This window comes from Meriones unguiculatus, chromosome 20 (genome assembly GCF_030254825.1).
Source record: "Meriones unguiculatus strain TT.TT164.6M chromosome 20, Bangor_MerUng_6.1, whole genome shotgun sequence".
NCBI classification, from domain to species: Eukaryota; Metazoa; Chordata; class Mammalia; order Rodentia; family Muridae; genus Meriones; species Meriones unguiculatus.
This window is the reverse complement of record NC_083367.1, coordinates 12,810,054-12,826,008: the sequence shown is the minus strand read 5'-3', so window position 1 is coordinate 12,826,008 and position 15,955 is coordinate 12,810,054. Positions and strand designations below refer to the sequence as shown.

The window sequence follows — 15,955 nt, the reverse complement described above, 5'->3', positions numbered from 1 at the left end:
CCTGATGCTCTAGGACCAAAGAGATAGAAGAAGATTCTAGAAAATTGTCCTCTGATCTCTACTTGTTTCCTGTGCTACATCCATGTGCACATGAGTACATATAACCACACAAACACTGGATGGATGGATGGATGGATGGATGGATGGATGGATGGGTGGGTGGGTGGGTGGGTGGGTGGGTGGGTGGGTGGATGGATGGATGGGTGGATGGGTGGGTGGGTGGATGGATGGATGGGTGGATGGGTGGATGGGTGGATGGATGAATAGCATTCACTGACTAGGAGAAATATATGACACAGTATGCTTCAAAACAGAATGTTCTGAATACAGAAAGGAAAATATTTCAAAACTATATAAAAAGACACTGTAATTAGATTCCTCTAGCACCTCAGGGATTCACAAGTATTCCCCATGTACGAACTCTCAGCTCTTCCTGTTAAGCAATAATGAATGTAAACACTCACAGTGATTAACTAAGTGGAAGAGGTGAGATTTAGAGCACTGAGCTCCTTTATACTCCATTCCATTTTAAATGCAAACCAAACACAATGATTCTCTATTTCAACTTTTGTTGTAAAAATCATGTACAAGTTACAGAAATTACAGGGATCATTTGATTTTCTATGCAAGGAAAGCACAGAAGACATCAATATATGATAATAATTCAACATGAACAGACTTTGACTATTTTAAAGGGGAATATTTTGACTCTAGGCATGGGTGGTACACATTTGTAACACCAATACTTGAGAAGTGGAGGCAAAAGGATCAGTTGGCTCAGATACAAAGCCTGTTGAAAGACAGCTTGAGCTGCACGAGATTCTGTCATTCATAAAAACAAAACAAATAAAAAAACCACGCAGATAAGTAGTATTCACCTATAAGGGGCAACACAAATGTCCAACAGAGTAGCTAGTACCTTACCCCATCTACCCGGATATCTATATATTCCAAATCTGTAAAACTGAAATTCTAAAAGCATCTATACTTCACAAGTTTGGGACTGATTTGCATAATATCAAAACTGTCACTATAACACACTTCTACCTGATTCATACTAGACTTAAAAGTTACAAATGTGTTGTGTGATGATAGCACTTGGGAAATAGAAGCATCAAGCAGATCAAGGTCCTCCTTAGCTACATATGGAGTCTGAGGCCAGCCTTATGGTATATGACATCTTTCCTCAAAAAACCTTAAAAGTTTAGTTGATAACTCTTTTGGTTCTAAACAAATACATTATCCTACTTTTCTATATTTATGGAGTTATAAAATACAAAGAAAACAGGCAAGATTTGTAAAACAGTTGTTGCTATAATGTTCTTGTGGAATGTATACACCTTATCCTTGTTCATTCACATGCTGATTTCTCTACCCCACTTTCTGGTTTCAATCCAGACACTGCATTGTGATGCTTATTCTAAGCATCACCTGTCTCAAGTTTGTGTAAACATGCTACCATTTGATCTCTGTAATTGCCAATAAAACAACCAGCCAGTGCTGAGCAATGGAGAGAACAAGGTGGGACATCCTGTTCCGGAGGGGAGGAGAAAGAAGCGAGTAGGAGGGAGTTGGAGAAGAGAGATGAGAGAGAGAGAGAGAGAGAGAGAGAGAGAGAGAGAGAGAGAGAGAGAGAACCTGGAAACACTAGGAGAGATGAACCAGACCTAAGATATGACTAAAAGCAAGTAATCTGAATGGGAGGAAACTATGGGGGCTTGGAGGTTTAGGATGGAGTAACTGTTGCCCAGCATTGTTCTCTAGGTTAATTAAATAAGTCCTAGTCTCTGTGTGGTGATTTGGGTATACGGCTGGTTTAGGAATAACCACTGTTTAACTAAAAGATAAATCAATATTAAATATTAATAATCAACAACAAACAGTGACCAGTTATTATGGTTGTAATGTTTTCAAATAGAGTGATAAACTTAAATCAGAAATACATTAAATTTAAATATTCTTTTACAGGTGCTTCCTGACTTCTAAGAACAATAGTTCTACTTATATGTCATTAGAAGCCAAGGGGTAACTCTTCTTATTTCTCAGTGTCTCAACTTTCACCCAAATTCCTTGAAAACAATCTCCCCAGCCCCTTTCTGTTCTATTTGGAGACAGGGTCTCCTGTGTTCCAGGCTGGCCTTCAATCAGGCAAGAAGATCTGGACCTTCTGGTCCTCTGATATCCACCTCTTGATTACAAGGTGTGTAGCCACATCCACATTATGTAGTGCAAAGAGTCAAAGGCTTTGTGCATGCCAGGCAAACACTCTACCAACTGAGCGACATCCTCAGCCCTAAACTAGTTTTCTACTGATAAAGGCTTTTGGTTGACTTTCAAAAGCCAAAAAACAAAAACAAACAAACAGAACCCCTGCAATCTGCTAAGAAGAACATCAGGGTAGTTAATGGTTATATCACTTTCTCCCTACCCACCCGAACTGTATGTGTGTATGTGCTATGTGCATGTATACTGTGAATGGTTTAAGTTCCCAGACATACCTACTGACAGAAAATTTCAGCAAACTAAACGTAATTTTTCTTTTGAGTCAAGTAAAACTACCAAAAAGTATTTAAGAGAGTAATTTCTTTCTATTTTGTGTTTGTGAGTGTCTGTCTGAGCGTCTGTATATGGACATGCAAGTGTCTAGGAAGCCAGAAGAAAACATCGGGGCCCTTAGAATTGGAATTATAAGCAATTTTAAACGGCACACAGGTCCTCTACAAGAGCAGCAGGTGATCCTGACCACTGAGTCATCTCTCTAGCCCCACTCAAAGTATTCTGATTAATACCAATATATTATTTTAATAGATAATCAATCATAAAAGTACTTCTGAGTATGAAGAATCTTTTGATTTTGCTTTTTAAATGTTGAAGTATTTAACATTAACATAAAACTAAGTATCTAAACACTGTTGATGTATTTCCAAAGTTAAATTTCATACTTTACAGTTCATTGTGTTTTGCAGACTTTATAAATTTCCTGAACTAAAAGTTGTCATTTTAAAATTATAAACAATTAATTCTACAATGAAATTTTAAGATATGAAGACAAATGCTTTGCCAGAAACATAGAAAAATTATTTGATGAGAGTAGATTTATCTGAATATCCCTGTTCTAGCTAGGTTTCTGTAACTGTGATAGAGCACTGACAAAAAGCAAGTTGGGGAGGACTGTGTTTATTTCAGCTTAGAGGTTATCCCCTAGATGTCTACCACGCAAGGAAGCCAGGGACAAGCTCAGGGTAAGAAATCAGAGGCAGAAACTGAAATAGAGCCCGTGGAGGCATGCTGTTTATCGGCTTGCTCTCTGGCTTATACTTTCTTTATATAACCCAGCCTCACCTGCCTACAGACGTTACTGCTCCAGGGGGCTGGTCCCTCTTACATGACTAGGAGGCCAATATGATCAAGGCAATTCAAATAATGTTCCCTCTACCTCCCAGGTGACTGTTGGTTATGTTGACAATAAAAATTAACCATTTCAGTATCTCTTTACTCTTACTTTAGAATTTGTTTTCTTTTCTTGAGGCAAGGTCTTTCTATGTAGCCCTGTATGTCCTGGAACTTGCTACATTGAACAGGATGGCCTCAAACTCAGAGACTCACCTGCCTCTGTTTCCCAAATGCTGGAATTAGAGGTGTACACCACCATGGCAGCCCTGTTTTAGGATGGTAACATTCCCTCTAACTTAGCATACATTTACTTCATTTCAACATCAAGCTTCTGAAGACACTGAAATATCAATTTAAGATTTCTATTATAATTTGTGGCAATGTATATGATTTGTATGATATAGACTGAGTTTGCTGTGGCCCTTTGTAGAGAGGAAGAGAATAATCAAGTGGCCAGCCTTGCTTTGTTTATTCCAAGCTATTTACACTGCACATGCTGCCCGCTGGGCAGAGCACAACAGTACAAGCCTATAACACAAACAGTGAGGATTTCTGAGGCAGACACCAGCCTGGGCTACTCAGTATGGCCCTGATCTGGGGTGCCAGCTCAGCGGTAGAGCACTGCAGGTAGAGCCTGACCTCCATCCCAGCACCACATGCATACACAAAGAGCAGAACAAGCCAAATAATTTCCAGTATTTTTTTCTGTAAAGAAGCTAGCTTGAGAGTTTTAGTTAAGAAAAATTCTAACCTTCTTAATAGAAACACAACTTTAGTACTATATTTAAAATGTTCTCAATGTAATACATTCATAAAATACACATTTCAAATAAACCTGTGCTGATGTTAATAATATCTACTACCATAATACTAAATTAGAAATTAAAATTAATTTATATTGCCACAAAGGTAAGCACAATTCAGGGTGTAACAAGAGATTAGAAAATGTAGCCAGGCATGGTGGCATCGCCTGCAATTAATTCTAGTACACAGCGGGCACAGGCAGGCAGATATGAGCTTGAGACCAGGCTGGTTCAGACAGTGAATTCAGGCCAGCCAGGGCGAGGTAGCGCGACTCTGGAGAGGGAGAGCGTAAGACTGGGCACATGAAAGTTCTTCTGGGGCAGATCTGTGTTGTCGTTTTTGAGCTAGTTTCACTATGTAGCCCATGCTGGCCTGATAGTCCATCTTCCAATCCCGATCTCCCAGAGAAGGAAGTTGCAAAACTTCATACAAAGCCACTGTGTCCGAATCAGTCACAGCAAGTTCGTGACTGATGAACAGGCCAGCACAGTGCTACTTTCTCAGGGCTCTTCAGAATGTTAACAAATACTTATTGACTACTTTTATGTGACCTGCAACTGGGCTAAATGCTGAGGACACAGACTTGAATAAAACAAGTTACTGATGAATTATCTAAGACAGGAAGTCGAGAACACTGAGATTGGGAGGCTGGAAAGATGGCTCAGTAGTTAGGAACATGCAGGAAATGAGTTCAATTCCTAACACTCTCTGGCTTTTGAGGGCACTGAACTTACACATACAAACTCACATATAGTCACATACATATACACATATTTTATAAAAATAAAATTCAAAGAATACTGAGATTGACGGAGCAGGAGGCCTCGTGCCCGTTATCACTGGGAAGACTAAGAGCTCAAGATCATCTCCAGCACCAGAGAGCTGGGGACCACCCAAGGCTACATGAGAGCCTGTCTCTCAAAAGAGAAACAGCAAGATTAAATTGCAGCTCGGGTCCGAGCTCTTAACTCTACTTTGGCAACACCGCATCCAAAGCACCACACAGGGGAAGTCAGCAGAGTGCGCTCGCTAGAACTCTGTTCAGCAGTTACCATGCAACTTAACAATGAGGTGCCATGTATGTCCATGTGTTCACATGTGTGTGCATAGTTGACACCCAGTGCCTTCCTCAATCACTCTCCACCTTACTACTTTAACACAGGGTTTCTCTCTCTCCCTCCTTCTCCACTCCCCCTCTTTCTCCCTGCACCTGGAGCTCCATGGTTGCCCCAGAGATCTGTCTTTCAGTGGAATTACAGACACTACACCCATTTTTGTTTTTAAACAAGAATTTTGAGGGACTGAACTCAGATTCTCATATTTGCACGGCAAACACTTTCCTACTGTACCACCTCCGCAGACCGTGATGTAAAACCTTTAGTATCTAGAAATTAACAGCTCCCTTATTTCAGAGAGCTGAAGGATAATTTAGCAGCTGTTCTGTGGAAAAAAGAAACCTTCAGAGCTTCAATGATGAGTCTGTTGTTGTTCACTTCTTTTTCTTACTAATCCTGCTTTCAAAATCTAGATAACAACTTCACTCTTTATTATTGTAAATCCAAGACACTGAACATGTTTCCTCATTTTTAACAAAACTATGGAAAATTTCGCCATTACTCAATGACTATGTCATAATAAATCTAAATATGATTCAATTGCTTTCTCTCAAATTCTCACCCACATCAACGTTTAATTTTTTCATTATGGGGAGATTTGATCCTTTTTTTCTTTCTCGATCCTCAAAATACATGAAATCACTTGGAAGAAGGGGAGGTGTGGAAGGCTCCCTTCTGTTCTTTAGAGTTATGAATTCTGAAACAGAACATGGCTTTACAGTTTTGTAAAACATCTTAACTCCATCCTCATTTATTTTCTATACTGCCTTCTACCTAGCAACTATGCATATTCTCTCTCTCTCTCTCTCTTTTTTTAACCCCTTTCAAGGCCAGTCTTGAGGGCTAGCTTCAATTCAGGGGCAAACAGCTCTCTTACTGTCACAAATGTGGCAGTTTCCTGCTGGAAGCATATGGCAACATTAGCTGAAGAAGTTTTATTCTGAAGCAATATTTGCCAAACTGTGAGCCAGTCTTTTATTTTTAGATTTTTATTAATTATTATTATTTATTATAATTTATTCACTTTGTATCCCAGCTGTGGCCCCCTCCCTCATCTCCTCCCAGTTTCACCCTACCTCCCTCTTTTTCTCACACCTCTGACCTTGATGGAGACCAGTGTATTCATACACACATAGTTATAGAGGGCACATACACATACATATAATTAAAAGTAAAAATAAATCTTAAAAAATGAAGGGCATTAAGAAGGACATATGGTATAAACCAATTTATTTTAAAAGTCAATAATCAACACGATCTTTAAAAAGCAATGTACTATCCACGTTTAAAAGGTTTTATGTGATATCTATGGCATAAAACACATCCTCATTACATTTGGTGTAATGGGAGAAAAAAACAGATACAACAAACTGCTGATATTTTCAGAAATAGACATAGACTAGATAAGAAATTAACCTTATATTTCAAGCATAATTTCAATCATTTGAACTATTTTTATTGTTTCCAATTAACTTCTACATAATCTAATTAGATAGAGATGTAATCAGTCATAACCAAGGAATTATGAAAGATCTTCAATCATTGTAAGGTTAAGAAATCTTTTCACAGTAAATGAGAGAGCATCAAAAGAAAAAAGATAACCTAAAAAATAGATTTTTTTAAAATTCTAGCCAAGTTAATCAGGCATAGAGTTGATAAAGGAGTATTCTCTATCACACAGCCTATTAGGAGAGACCTAGATTGCCAGGCGTGATGGTGCACTTGGGAGGCAGAGGCAAGCAGATCTTCTGAGTTCGAGGCCAGCCTGGTGTACAAAGCGAGCCCCAGACAATCAAGGCGGTTACACAGAAAAACCCTGTCTCAAAACAAAACAAACACACACACAGAAGAGATCTAGATTAAAAAAATGTTATCAGATGATTGCTAGAGGAACTTATCCTCACACATATATTTAATAATGCTTTTAAGATAACATGTAACTCACACGCATAAATGCTTGTGCTCGCCCCCTCCCCACACTGATTTTCCAAAGCAGAGGTGGAGTACAGGGAATGAAAAGAAGAAGGGGAGACATAAAAGGGGAGGGGGGCGAGACTAGGCTGACAGAAATATTCCTATCGGAACATAGTATGCTTCCTGGCTCTACTGTCAAATTCCATGAGTGGGACAGTGAGGCAAAGCAATAAAGACACCCTTGCCAACAACACTAGTGTTGGAAAAACACTGAACATTATGTATCTGAATGCTTACCATTCAGAGGAATGCTAAGGAATCAGAAAACAGAAGAAGCATTTATACAGTAGTGACAGACTTTGGAGTATTTTAAGATAAATTACTGTACGCAAGAGGTGTTGAGTCCTATGATGAAATTTCCAGAGTGTAACCACTATGCTATCATCAATCCTCCCCACCCTTCAACACCGAGTCAGACATGAAGAAGATAAAAGACAACACACCTGTGTTCACAATGGTGTCAAGGCCAACAAGCACCAGATCAAACAGGCTGTGAAAAAACTCTGACACTGATGTGGCCAAAGTCAATACCCTGATAAGGCATATATGTTCAGTTGGCTCCTGATTATGATGCTCTGGATGTTGTCAACAAGAATGGAATCACTTAAACTGAGTCCAGTTGGCTAATTCTAAACATACACTTTTTTTTCACCATAAAAAAATGCTTATATTAAGATTGATTGCCCTACATATCCTGTTTTAGGCTTTTTCAAAGTGCAAAACTACACTGTGTATGCAGATAAAGACATTTAAATGTACAAGTTTCAAATAAGCAACAGAAAAATAACTCCTGAGGCAAGAAATAAACATTAAAAATATTCAAAACCCTAAAACCACAAAAAAACTCACATCACCAAATTGTATATGCTGTGAGGGCTAAGGTTATGTTTTAAGTTTTAATTACTGTGCTTAACTATGAAACAGAAATGCCCCTAACCTGTAAGCCCCACTTGCCCAAGCACTGATTAGCTTCCTGGAATGCTGAGGGCTGCTGTTCCTGTAAGATAACAAGCCATACATTTACACTTCTGCAGACAAGATTGGTTGCCCCAACTGCACAGGATGTGCTTGATCACATGTATGTGGGAAATACATAGGCAGGAAGCAGGTCAGGATATATGTTTAGCCCTGATTGGACAAAGGCAAAAAGTACATAGTCTGGTGTATATTGCCTTTATAAGTACGGGACTAATGTAATTCACAGTCATTCTCTAAGAATCCTGGGTATGGATCTAGCCAGTGTCCATCATCCTAACCAGTATTGAACAAAGTCTGTTTCAAGTCTGGTCGAAAAATTGTGGTAGTGGTCATATTACCACCCATTTTCTGGAGGGATCAACATCTTCTGGAGGTCCCCAGTAAGATCACCCACCCACCCAAATTCTAAAGCAGGATCTTCACTACAAACTCCAATGCTGAGGGCTGCCTCAGGAGGTGAGCACCTGAGATGTTCCAAGGCTCCTAGGAGTGTGTTCAGTCTCCCAGACTATCAGAGTGAACTGCCATGCTGGGAAAAGAAGGAACCATCTATGGAGGCTTCCCAAGTAAGTCACAGTCTGTTCTGTGGAATTTGATTTGGGACAAACCGGACCCAAACCAATACTCTCTGGCTCAGATCAAGAGGCGAGATGTCACCTGCCTGCTCTGGTTCCTTGGAAACTTTTGTCTGTCTGTTTTGTGTGTTTTCTGGTATGTCTATAAGTTTTATTGCAAACGTGGGAGCCAAGACAGATATGGGTCAGGGTCAGTTGAATGTATAAATGATTGTGGCCACATGTTTTGTTTCTGACTAGTCTCCTTTAAGTGTGTGAGCTTTTCTGTGTTCTTGGTTTTGTTTTTGCTATCTCTGCAGCCACCACCCACCAGCCATTACCACTAGAGCCACTCGCCACTGCTGCTTTGATGGCTAGAGCTCAGAACTTATCTCTGAGCTTTCTGGTCACTGGATTTAGTGTAGCAGGGATTCAAATGTCTTGTGGGTGTGGCTAATATTAAGGTTGTTTGATACTGTTCTACTTTATTGAAAAGCTGGCTCTGAAGTTGGATCATGGCTCTCCCTTCTCTAGTCTCAAGCATGATTATTTAAAACTTTCCTCTATGTCCTGTGTCAGGCAAGCCACCTGATTCTGTAACAGGGAAAAGAGAACAAAACATAGTAGCCAAAAATTGGACTACTGGTTTCATTTAACTGTCTAATACTTTTGCTAAGATATAAACCTTACCTCAAGATTTATAAGTTTATTGGGTATAGTTAAAATCTGCAACAAAAAAAAGTTAAGTTAAAACTTGTAACACAGGCCAGGCCAGGCCCAGTGGCATATGCCTGTAATTCCAGCACTCAAGGAGGCAGAGGCAGGCAGATCTCTTTGAGTTTCAGGACAGCCTGGTCTACAAAGTGAGTCCAGAACAGCCAAGCCTACACAGAGAAATCCTGTCGCAAAACCACCACCAAGAAAAGCTTGTAACACAGAGGGCACAAAAGGGAGATGGTCCCTGGAGCTGGGGTAAAAGGCAATTATGATTTGCCCGAGGGCTAGGAACCAAACTCCAGTCCTCAGTGAGAACAGCAAGAACTTTTAACTGCTGAGCTATCTCTCAAGCCCCAATTGATCCATTCTGAACTAATACTGACAAAGACTGAGTGTCTTCCCTTTAAGATTAGGAAGATGGCCAAGGATATCTGATCTAACCATTACTGTTCAGCTTGGCACAGACTGCAGTCAGAGCAATAAAGAAATTGCAATAAAATACACCAGGTCAGGAAAGGAGAACAGCCTTCCTTAATGGATCATATAGTTATGCACAGAAATCCTCTAAAATCTACAAACCTATGGCCAAAACCAATAACTGAGTGTAATAATACTACAGAATTCAAAGCCAACATATTCACACATGAGAAATAAAAGTATTTTTATAACAGCATCATAAATATAAAATATAGATGCTCACGCACTGAAAATCCATGCAAGACCACCAAAACAAGAAATATCTCTGAGACATTAAAGCTGGAGTAAAAAGAGATGCAGATTTGGTGACCTGAATGGTCCTATATTATTAAAATCGACCTACCTCTCTTTCTCTCCTGGGAACCAAACCCAGTATCCCATGCATGTCAGGCAAGTACTCCTTAGAGCCTTACCATCTCTATCACAACACTGTTAAAATTTTCAGTTTTATTCAGATCTATCTATAGAGTCAATATAATCCCCAACAGAATACAAATAAGCACTTTCATAAATTGATAGAACAGTTCTAAAAAAAAAAACTGTATGAAAATGAAAGGAAAACTAGATTGATCAAAACTACACAGAAAGAAAGGGCAAAACAGGCGGATTTTTACAATTTCATTTGGGGACTTACTATAAAGCTACAATACTCCATACAGTGCGGTAGTGGTAGAAGGTCAGTGGAACAGACTTAATCGCCTATCCTTGAGAAATACAGAATATTCTTCTACCCAAGGAAAAAAAAAAAGCACATATTCCTACTGAAAACCTATACAAATGTTACCAGCAGTGCCTAGTACACACAAGTCACTTGGTTCAATTCCCAACACCACCACACAAGGAAAAGTAGTAAGTACAAGAATGCAGATGAATTTCACAATAATCGTGCCGAATGAAAGGCAGGAAGATGAGAATGGGAAGAAATGCATGATTCCATTCACATAAATACGAAAACATATAAATTCCTCTATAACACACGTTGTTTAGTAGTGTCTAGGGGACAGGATGACGGAAAGCAGAACAGGCAGCAAAAATCTCCAAACGATCTGGATACATTTTTTTAAGTGACAGATATATTTAATTTTCTTAGTAGTTTTTACCTGAGTAGATATTTAGCATTTATCAAACTGTATGTCTAATTACAGTATAATGCTGTAAATTACACCCCAATAAAAAGGAATGCATGGCTCAAAATATGTTGTCAACTCTAATACGAGCAGAGTTTTAAACATCGGGCCTGGTATTGCTTAACTTTTTCAGCAGACATGAAATCACCTGGATTTCAGCAAAATCCATGAAATCACTTCATATTCATAATGTCTTTGATGAGACTGGTAGTTTCACTGTTTTTACTAAACAGTGGGTTCCAGATAAGTGAATGCCAAAGAAAAACACAGAAAATGAATTAGCATACCTTGATTTGTGCAAAGGGTCTTTCATAACCTCCAACATACAGAAGGCCAATATTCTGTGGAAGTAACCTACAAGATAGGAAAAAATAAAAGAAGCGCCTTATTTATAAAGTACTGTATCTTTAATGAAAGGACGCATAATAATAGAAAGTGGAGATACTGGACGGGGGAGGGGGGACGTAATCAATGAAGTACTTGCTGCCTAAGCAGGAGACCTAAGTTTGGTTCCCCATGATCCATATGAAAAAGCCAAATAGGAGCGGTGACATCAGCTTGTAATCCAAGCACAGGGCAGCAAAGACAGGCTCACTGACCAACCAGTCTAGCCAAACTACCACGTTCTAGTCCAAGAAAGAGACTCTCTGAAAACACAAGGTAGATTGCATCTAAAAAACAATACCCAAGGTCAATCCGTAGTACTGTGAAAAATCGATATAGAATTATTGTCTTTTGTACAATGAGAGAGTAACACCAAATGAATTTTTCTACTAAGAAAGGAGAAGAGGAGGAGGAGGAAGAAGAAGAAGAGAGGGTAAAATGACAGAATTGGGCTGGGATGTAGCTCAGGTAGGTAAGGTATCTGCCTAGCACACATGAAGCCTGGGTTCAGAAGTTCAGCATAAAACCAGGAGTGTTGTCACAGGCCTGTAATCCTAGCATTCATGAGATGAAAGCAGGAAGATCAAAAGTGTAACATCAGCACCTGATGAACAAGCGAGTGCAAAGCTAGCTTAAATACAGAACACTCTTAACAATAATTTTAATAAAATTAACTAGTGTCTCTGGAAATGAGAGACTCCATCCAGCAACTGAGGAAGTGGAGGAAGGACCAGAGGAATCAGAGAGGTCAGGGAAACACAAGAAGAACATTACCCACAAAATAACCGCCCAGGACTCATGGGGCTTGCAGAGGTCATGAGGCTTGCAGAGGTCAGGGAGCCTGCAGGGTCTGACCTAAGTCCCGAGTAGCTTGTTGTTCTTGTGGGACCCCTAACAGTGGGGCTGTCTCTGCCTCTTCCGCCTACTTGGGGACCCTTATCTTCTCACTGGTTGCCTCGTTCCAGCCTTGACGTGACGGTGTGCCTGTTCTTATTGTAGCCTGCTATACCATGTTTGGTTGAAGTCCCAGGGAGGCCTGCTCTATTCTGAGGGGAGGCAAGGGGGCAGGGGATCTGGGAAAGAGGAAAGGTGAGCGGGAGAGAAAACTACCGTCAGAATGCAATATATGACAGAATAATTATAATTAAAAAGATGGTTTTAAGTTCCCACATAGGTGCTGGAAATCAAGCCTGGGTCTTCTAGAAGAGCAGCCAGTGCTCTTCAGCCTGAGCTACCTTTGCAGTCCCTTGTCTTCCTTTCTGAAACAGTCTTACTTGTAGCCCAAGGGCCTTTTAACTCTTGGTGCCCAATTCAGCCTCCCAAGTTCTGAGATTACGGTCCTATGTCAATCCAAGGTTTTTTATTCTTAATTGCACTGAAACTTTTGTCTGTGCTGGAACTCAACCTTAGGGACCTATACATACATACATACATACATACATACATACATACAGGCAAGTGCTTTACAGAGAGCTGTATTCACAGTACACATCAAAACACTGTGAATGAAGAAATGCTGCCTTTAGAACTTTGGAGTGATTAAAAAGGGATTAGTGGCATGGAGTAAGCTATGGGACAGAAATACTAACCATAGTATATCTCATTCTTTTACTAATTTTTTTTCCTAAAAAACATGTAAATAAATGGATATAACTTCAGTTTTAACATTAATGTTTGGGGGGAGGGAGTCTTATTCCATGATCCAAATCGCTGTATAGAGAAGTGTCCACATGAAGTTAACAGCTTTATACATCCTACTGCATGAATCTAAGAACAGAACATTTAAAGCTATATACAGCAAACAAGTGCAAATTCAAAAAAGCCAATGGAACCTTTTCAGTGTACCTTTTGGCATAATAACAGAAACTTAGGATACTCAAGATTTATTGTAATAATCTTCTTTGAATGGTTTGGTCCTGATTTTCAAAGCAGGGCTATAAGAATCTCACTTCATGCTCCAAGCGACCTCTTTCCTCCAAGCTAGAGTTACACATGCATTACCACAAGATGGTTGGGCATTACCAGGCCCAACCATCTCTGTACTACTCAGCTGACAGCTTCAAATACTCTACTTCAAGAGTTTCAGAGCCCATATTCATTAATAACTTGTCTGATCCTTGTGGAATCCTTCGTTGTCACTGAATACAGATGTGAGGGTGTGTCTCCACTGGCATGGACTGCCTTGTGAGATAAAGAAAGCAAACATCTTGAAGCATGAGACAAGGCAGAGTCTCAGTCTCCTTAGAACACTGTCTGCTCCTTAGAGTCTGTGTGGCCAATAAAACACACTGACAGAGAAGCTGGGCACAGTGGCACACGCCTTTAATCCCAGCAGAGGCAGGCAGATCTCTGTGAGTTCAAGGCCAGCCTTATCTACAGAGTAAGTTCTAGGACAGCCAAGACTATAAGAAACCCTGTCTCGGGAAAACAAAACAAAACAAAAGAACAACCCTAACAGAACAATAATAGCAAGAATACACAAGACTGAATTAAACTAATTTAGCCAAATTCTTTCTTACATATAGAATGTAAATGATAATGTCAATAATAAAAGGGATACAGCTGAGGGTATTGGTTTACTGAATTCTAATAGAAAGCATAGGATATGTCTTCAAATCTCAACATGAAATGAAAAGATTTCTTAGCCATGCTTTAACTAAGCAACTAAGAAATTCAACCAAGAAAACCTTGAACCATAGCTGGTAGCACCTATATATAGTAGTGGTAATTAACAAATGTTCACAGAAAACTTGATGAACCTCTTTTAAACAGGCGCTAGGAAAGGAAGAGAATGAAAGCTAGCTGACATTTAACAGTCAATATGGTTCTAATCTCTATGCACAAACATCTCAGGACGTTTGCCAATATACTATTTAGAGTGCACCTCCATTCCTCTGAGTTGAGATCTAAAAACTGCATTTCCTCGGCATTTTCTTAAACGTTATCAGTTAGACTTTGTCTTTAACTTTCAAAACATCTATTGTTTGAAAGTTAAAGACATATATTTTACTATCATATATTTTACTATCGTCACTTAACAGGGCTTTGCTGGTGTTAAGACAAGGCCTCACTGTATAGCTTTGGCTGGCCTGAAAACTCACAGAGAGTCATCTGCCTCTACCTCCTGAGTGCAGAGATTAAGGCATGTAATGCCAGGACTTCGCTTCATTTGTGTAGTTTTTATAGTAATTTAAAGGCTTTATAAGAGTAAGATAATACTTTGGTAATATAAATTTCCATTTTAAAGTGAAATATTTCTTTAAATTTTTTCTCTGTTAAAAAATTGTTTTGTTAAATTATATACACAATTATTGCCAAGTAATAAGCAACATTTACCATAACAGGGTGCTTGTACGTCAATAAAGAAATCGCATGGTCTCAATCTGCACAGTGAGGCACTAGTTCAGCACTGACAGACATATATAAATATATATAGATATGTGTGTGTGTACTTTAAGACAGAAATCCTGATCATTCAAAGCCATGAAGCTGTTCTGCATTTAAGTTAGGTGTACACTACCATCAACATCTCTGTAAACTATAACGGCCTCTAAAGTACTGGCTCCTAAGTAACTGCTTGGCGGTGTGGCAAAGAGCTGGACTCTTGAAAAAGAGTTAGGAAAACGTGTTGTTGGAGGAGGAATTCCTACTACAGCTTTTAAAGAACTAAAAACAGGTAAAACTGGTGTTCACTTTGCTTTTGATTTCCCAAGCACAAATAGTAACAACTGTCTATTACTGGAAAAGTCCAAACACAGTTCCCACAAATACTCTCTCAATAAAGAAAAGCAAACCCAACAGGGTTACAGAACAAACACTAAATGAACTTCATTCACTCTATGTTGACATCAGACACATACATATTCATAATCATGTCCTGGTAGATACAGAAACATACCTTCAGAAAGCAATCAAGTCTACAGTTTCCTCAAATTAAAATTTTAAAGAAAGATAGAGAAAGTAGCATACATCTATAGTCCCAGTATTCCGAAGGCTGAGACAGAAAGATCAGGGGGTGGGGTTGGGGCCACTAGAATGAGACCTCAAGAAACAAAAACAAGAACCTAATAATTCAAAATTGACCTTAGGGGCTGGAGAGATGGCTAAGCGATTAAGAGCACTGTCTACTCTTCTAGAAGACCCAGGTTCAATTCCCAGGACCATCCACATGGCAGCTCACAATCTTCTGTAACTGCAGTTCCAGGAGATATGGTGTTCTCCTCTGGCATCTGCAGGCATCAGGCACGCGTGTACTGTACATTTATACATATGCAGAACACTCATATACAAACCGGACTTACAATCAAGTATCACTGCAATTTCCAATAAAGTACTATGAGACAACACACATGACTCTTTCATCTTTGTGTGTGTGTGTGTGTGTGTGTGTGTGTGTATGTGTGTGTGTGTTCACCTGTGGTCACATCTGTGT

The 15,955-nt window shown here is 39.4% G+C and overlaps 1 protein-coding gene across 3 annotated transcripts in view; it reads right to left on the bottom strand.

The window, feature by feature from the left end:
* The window catches only part of Rngtt (RNA guanylyltransferase and 5'-phosphatase), a 217,020-nt gene that overhangs the window by 57,911 nt on the left and 143,154 nt on the right, over nt 1-15,955 (bottom strand). For all 3 annotated transcript variants that reach the window (XM_021634879.2, XM_021634880.2, XM_021634881.2), the window contains exon 14: nt 11,427-11,493. In XM_021634879.2, coding sequence (XP_021490554.1) covers nt 11,427-11,493 — 67 coding nt within the window. The remainder of the gene's footprint in view (nt 1-11,426; nt 11,494-15,955) is intronic.